The sequence below is a fragment of the Seriola lalandi genome, unplaced genomic scaffold (genome assembly GCF_002814215.2).
Source record: "Seriola lalandi dorsalis isolate HSWRI2012SDOR001 ecotype SW California unplaced genomic scaffold, Sedor1 jcf7180002054972, whole genome shotgun sequence".
NCBI lineage: Eukaryota > Metazoa > Chordata > Actinopteri > Carangiformes > Carangidae > Seriola > Seriola lalandi.
The window spans coordinates 1,681,997-1,688,792 of record NW_019525660.1 but is presented as its reverse complement, the minus strand read 5'-3'; the positions used below and the strand labels follow the sequence as shown (position 1 = coordinate 1,688,792).

The window sequence follows — 6,796 nt, the reverse complement described above, 5'->3', positions numbered from 1 at the left end:
TCCAGCTTTCTGCTTTTTTGTAACCATTGTAAATCAAGTATCTTTTGGACTGTTGGTCGTGCAAAACAAGGCTTTTAAGACGGCACCTCGAGGTTTAGGAAACTGTGACTGACTACATAAATATTTGGAGGCATTTTATAGACCAAACAACATCGGGAAAAGAATCATCACATAAGTCGCTGACAGAACGATTTAAGTCCTGGTTGACTTGGTGACACCTGTGGTAACAGAAAGTGCGGTTTAATACCACAGCAAAAAACTTGATTAGCAACTGAAGAGCAGCTGCTGTATCTGTTTACGGTGCAGCCAAACAAAAAGTTTAATAAAAACGTCAGTAAAAATAATTGCAAGTGAAGAGCAGCTGGTATGTGTGTTCGATCCCTCTCATTCCACGGCTCCCTGTAAAGTGGCTGTTTTCTTGTTTTGTAGATGTATTTTTGATGAACTTCGTGGTCGGTGCTAAACCTCTGTGCCAAATACATTGTGCTTCCTGTGAGTGATCAAAAACAGGGTTTGATTTTGTGAAGAATTAAAGGATTCTAACATTGTGTTCTCGGTCTTATTACCACAGTGATTAATGAGAGTTTTCAAAATTTTAGGAGTCGGACAAAAGGGGAAAGGAAAAAGAAAAAAGTGGATTTCAGTTAAACGCGAGACAGAATATATTAACGGCCTTCAGTGTGAGGAATAATAAACAGAAATTTCTACCTTCGTGGGCAACTTGGAAAAGACATTGGAAACTTTTCCGAGGCCTGGCGAAGACATAAAAGAATATACCTATCCAAAATGATTTAGGAAATGTCATGAAAACATGTTCACAACTTGCATTTTCCTTTTTATAAGCGGAGTGTGTAATGTGATACAGAAGTCTGAACTGACAGCCGCAGGTATAATAAACAAGACGTGAGAAGGTGAACACTGGAATCTGATAAATACTAATCATGGAAGTTTTGTTTTGATAATAGCAGAGATTTTAGGGAACCCTGAACGTGGCAGCAAACACCCTCAGACTGAGCAGTTTACAGGTTTCATGAGACACTGATTGCCAAATCTATTTCACAGTCAGATAACCGGAAAACAGAAGAGTCTTTGTGGAGATTTTGCCATACCTGTTGGTGCAACCTAAACCTCTATTTCTGGGGCGAGTTGTTTTTAACACTGTGACCATGCCATGCTCATTGAACACTGACAATGACTGATCTCAGCGCTGCATTCCTGCTGTGAAGTCTGGCGCAAGAATGAGCGACAGGTAGGGAGCTGCTGTGCAGACCCGACCGCTCCGGTTTCCTTTCTGTCTGAGGCTTCTTTCTAGACACATGTTTTTTGTTTGAACGTTAAAAATGTAATACAGCAGTTGTTTCTTTGACATTTACCAGTGCACAGAAGATACTGAGAGGCAACATTTTATTTGCTGTAAGTTGAGCTTGTACCACATCATATAAAAGTCCACATTTCCTCCAAAATAACATGACCTTTGTGTGTCAGGTCCCCCCTCTCTTTCAGAGGTCCTTGCGATTGTCAAAAAAACATAATTCCCTGGTTTCCAACATCTACTATATCTTTAATAATGTAACAGCGCTCAGCAGAGTCTCAGAGTGACGGTGTTGGAGCCGTCCGCCTGTACAGTGTTTCTGTTTTCTAAGGAAGGTATGTGATAAATTGTCAAGATTTCAGTCTGAATTGTAAACGTCCACCTTGAAAGAAAGTATGTATAAAAAATAAAATGTAGACCACAGAGTTGTGTTTACAATATGATATAAAAGTGCATAAGATTCAGAACTGTTGCTGTCTGTAACAGGGTTGTTGAACTTTGATGTGCCCTGTGTTGCAGAGCAGGAAACGCCTCAGGCCACGATGTTCAACCACAGCAGCTTTGTTGTACTTGGTCGCTCGTCCTGCTGTTGCTCTCTCTGTGTCCGTTCAGCCGGCTCAAGCTCTCCACTCAAACACCACCAGCTGTGTTGCAGCGTGTTTGTCCCCACCGGGTCAACCCACCATCTAGAAATCCTGTAATCCCTCTATTTCCCCTACTGGGAGCCCTGTCAGCTCTGTCCGAAGTCAGCAAAGCCCTTGGCGGCGGTGAAGGCGTCAGGCTGCAGGGGGAAGAAGTACTGCTGGGGCAGCAGGAACCCGGTGCTCTGAGAGGGGTGAGAGGGAATGGGGGGCTGATGGAGCTGCAGCTGGGTGTGGGTGGAGGGCAGCGGGTGCTGCATGCCTCCTGACATGGGTCCAGGTGGGGATGTATAGGGGGGAGGCGGAGGTGGAGGCAGAGTCTGAGGGGTCTGGGTGGGGGTGGAGGCTGACGAGGAGATGGTGGCAGACACCAGGCAGTTGTGCTGCTGCCCCTGACCTCCAAGAGAAAATCTCCGCATGGAGCTGCCGCCGCCGGCCGAACTGGAGCTGGTGGTGGCCGTGCTGGACTGTCGCGATGGGGCGCGGAGGCTCGGAGGAGCCGTGGTGAGGATCATGGGGATGGTCTCGCCCTGGCAGCTGCGCAGGGAGAAGCGAATGGGCTGCTGGGTCGGCTGCTTGGGCCGCAGGCAGGTGCAACAGTAGACGGCCACCAGAGAGCCGACCACGACGAAGGCGATGAAGATGCTTCCCACCATCAGGAAGGGCACGTAGATGGGCTCTGAGGGACGGGACACACAGGCAGGTGAGGGCTAACAGTGAGGAAACATCTTGTGACAGACAGCTCAGAAAGGTTATTAAAATGTTTCCACATTATAACACAATTTAAGGCTAAAAATGTTCAAGTCAATCAAAGCACTTAATTCTAACTGCAACACTTTAAGTCCCAGTTATCGTTGCTGATCAGCATTTAATAAATGATTTATAACACACTAGAATGTAGATGGTTGCAGCTATGTGGACGTTTATTACAACTGTTTTACTTTGTTGTCATTTATCTGTTTATACAGCAGCTTCCACTTATCAGTGTCCACATGAGGAGTTATAGTTGTTGGTAAATAAATTAATAAACACTTAAATTTGCTTATAACCACATTATAATGTGTTATATACCATTAGCTGTTTATGCAGTGCTTATTAAGCCTAAACAGGAGTTATGGTAAAGTGCTGACTTGACCTATACTGCTGTTTATGGTGGTTAAAATTGTCATACTAATTTAATCTTTTTTTTTTCTTTTTTTTTTATAAATCCTTCACAGTATTATTTAAAAAAACCTAATAGCAACACAGTCCTGCTGAAAACAACATCTCAAGTTACACTTCATGAAGCCCCTTTGCACTGTGGGAGGGTATCAATGAATGTTTATTTATTTTGATAGGGGAAAAATTAGGAAATTGTGCACACCCTCCATTCAGTTACACACCTATAAACGTATCCATTCGGGAAATTTAAAGAAAACTGATAAAACCTCGTGGGCTAAAGTGACATATTGTCAAAAATAACGTCACCACTAACAGTGGGTGAATGCAACACTCTGTTAAATGTATAAAGAATCCACAGAGAACCACCGGCTGTCCCATAATGTTGTGATTATTTCAGCTGGCACTTCAGTGAGCTGTCGGAGTCGATGTGCTTCATGTTTGGGCAGCATAAGGTTGGCTTGTGTGAGAAAGTGTCCCTGTGTTGTGATGCAGTTCATTTAGATGAGGCTCTGTCCTAATTTCTGCTTAAAGATTTGTAAAGAATTAGTTTTATTTGCTGAGTGACTGACAGGCTGCACCATCAAAAACTGCTCTCGTTTTCCTGTTTACACTGAAAACATTCTGCAGTGAGTCCAGGTGAAATGAAACCACATGAGCTGAGATAAAAGCAGCTGCGGGAAACGGGAGACTTTGGATGGACACAACATTTTAAACACACATTTCAAAGGGCACTGAATGCATAGAAAACAGTAGCCATTGAAGGAAAACTCCCAGTCCTGTAAAAAGAGACCACATCTGAAATATTCAGTTTTCAAAACATCACGGTCTCTTTTGGGAGCTCAAGTTTCTGTTACTGTTACTAACTATTGAACACACCTTAATATAAAGTCATTTATATGTTGTATTGGAAGGTTGGCCAACCACAAGGGCAGGCCTGTTGTTGCCCCACAGAACACACAGACAGTTGTTTCACCGAAGGGCATTGTGTTCATAATTTCCTTCATTTCAGAGGACATTGGGGTGAAGACACTGTCCTCAAAGTGTCACTGAGCAAGGCACCAAAACCCCAGGCTTCTTCCTTTTTCAGATGACCTCTGACCTCTCTGTAGACGACAACTTTCCTAAAGTTCAACCAGATTCAACACGTCGTAAATTAAACTAAATAAGTCTGCACTTCTGTGCATTTTTTAGAATTAAATGGTGAAACTTTGTCGTGTATTTAACCAACCTAATTGAACTCATTTGCACTTTTATGTGACGTTTTGCTGAAGTGATGCACCTGAGAGGGGCAGTTCTCAGGGCAAATCCTAAAAATAAGACTCTGAACCAGGAGTCAATTTAAAAACATTGAACTTACGGGCTGCATACTCGGTGTTGTCCACCTCCCTGTCGTTGGTGCAGCTGCCCTGGTCCAGACGTGCGTCCGCAGCCGCGCAGCAGTAGCGCAGCGAGCAGGAGCCGCAGCACACGGTGGCGTCCATGGTGTCAAAGTCCTCTGGACACTGGAAGCCGTCATGATAATTCCCATTAGCGTCCAGCCAGCCGTGGCAGTACTCCCCCTGTGCGTCCGATATCCGCAGATTCCAGGTCAGATATCCCAGCAGCAGGCAGCTCAGCAGGCGCACCATCCCGGCGAGCCGCTGGGGTTCACGGTTCCCTGCGTCCTGTGGGCTTCAGCACCCGGCCACCGACTGAGCCAGTCCGGGTTAGAGACTCTTCATGGAGATGAATTTACTGAAAGTGAACCTGTGATGTGAAGAGGACTGATCCAAAGATACAAAGTTATGTCACCTTCATCCTTCCAGCATCCAGACCGCTTTCACACTAAAGTTGCCAGATTGCAGTGTGGGAAAATCCTTAATTGAATCCTCCTCGGTTGACTCGACTTTAAGTCACTTTTTAAAAGAATACCACGACCAACTTTCCTCTGATCCTGAACTCGCAGTAAAAAGCCAAAGACAAGCCAAACAACCGCCCGGGAGTTTCTGTCGACTCTCTCTGACAAACGAGCTGAACGAGCTCCGGTGGCCGTCTGTTCGCGTCTGTGCAGAAGTTGTGCGCCCACCTCACGAGAGATTTGCTGCTTTTGTGACTCTCTGTGTGTGTACGCGCGCACGTAACCCCCATTAACCAGACGTGCTCGTTCACGCGACGCGGTGATCAGCGATGCCAATTCCCAAAGGCATGAAGGTACCCAGATAACACGCATACATAACTTCTGGTCCATCCTGTTTTCATTTCTGTGGCGGCACAAATATGACAAATTTTAATGTTTGAAGTCAAAAAAATCAAATATAAAATATTGTTAATTTTATCCTTAATCCTGTTTTAGTAACCTCCTCTTTGTAGGTATTACAAAGCACACGTCCAGCCTTTTGAACCACAACTTTATCATTTACTCTTATGAATTTTAAAAAGGCTACAACCTATGTAGTCACATTTATGATGGCAAAAACTGAACATCATTTAATCTTCGCTATAAATCCATTGAATTATTAACAAAACCTAACAGAGATGCATTTCTGCTGGAAAACACAAAAAGATTCTAGGTGCCCAAAGAATATGCATAAACATTTAGATTAGCTGTGACAGAGGAGCACCGGATAAACATCTAACTTACGTTTGTGCCTTTAATGTAATATAATTGCTGTTTTTACTGCTGAGACTTTAGTGCAAATATCTATGAAGAACAATATACAGCGTTTCTGTAACAAATGAAAAGTTGAATTCACAAGAAATAAAACACCGCCAGTGTTTTGAGCTGCGGTCTGGTATGACCAGCATGTTATCTAAACTGAACAGACACTGCTATGTAACTGACTTTACTGGCTCAGTTTGTGGACATTATTTCTCTTCTGTGCCACGGTTACAAAAACTAGGTTTAAGCATTTGTCATTTTTTAATCTGTATTTGTTGTGTCTTTTTGACACTTCACCAGGTAGATTACAGAGAAGAATCACTCCTATAAGCTGCTGCTTATTTAGCTTTGTATTTTCTGATTAAAAACAGGTTAATATAGTCAGATATGATAAATAAAACTAAACTAAATGTTAATAGATTTATAATTCAAGCAGAGGGAGTTGAAACTTTTATACAATAATTCCCAAATCCTCTGACCGACATCTCATTCAAATGCTCCATTATTTTCTGAATATAGCAGCTTATAGCAGGCTGAGGGTTTATGATAATCACCATTTAAATGTTTTTGTTTTGACAACATTGTTATTTACATATTCAGCCTCTAACTTGTATTATTGGTTTGCAGCTGCGTTCAGTTTGGTGACTAGATTTTTTTTTTTTTAACTGAGCACCTACAAAAAAAAAAACAAAAAACAAAAACACCAACCTGTCTGACCTGTTGGCAAGAAGAATAAATCAACAGCAGGTCCTTTCGACCCGCCATCTATTAAACCCTCTATTTGTAACTTATAATGTGGCGCCCCCACGTGGCGTTGCAAACTTTTAGGCCTGTGTGCAACTGGACAGCTGTTACCCGCCTGTAACACTGGATGTGAGAGGTAAGGTTAAGTCGTGGCTGAAATGATCGACTTTTTGGACTAATTTCATGAAGATTAAATATCATTCAACCTTTTAACTCAATTAATAGAAGTTTCATATTCAGGGTCTGTTGTAGACAGTTAGAAACTAAAATATATATTTTTTTACTGTCAGTTATTAATTT

The 6,796-nt window shown here is 42.7% G+C and overlaps 1 protein-coding gene across 1 annotated transcript; it reads right to left on the bottom strand.

Annotated features, from left to right (window-relative positions):
* Nucleotides 1-1,387: 1,387 nt before the first annotated feature.
* shisa3 (shisa family member 3) lies at nucleotides 1,388-5,181 on the bottom strand. Its single transcript, XM_023398015.2, has 2 exons — nucleotides 4,472-5,181; nucleotides 1,388-2,632 (listed from the first exon to the last, which is right to left on the bottom strand). The coding sequence occupies exons 1-2, from the start codon at nucleotides 4,740-4,742 to the stop codon at nucleotides 2,043-2,045; spliced, it is 861 nt and encodes a 286-aa protein (XP_023253783.1). The 5' UTR covers nucleotides 4,743-5,181; the 3' UTR covers nucleotides 1,388-2,042.
* Between the last annotated feature and the right edge of the window lie 1,615 nt (nucleotides 5,182-6,796).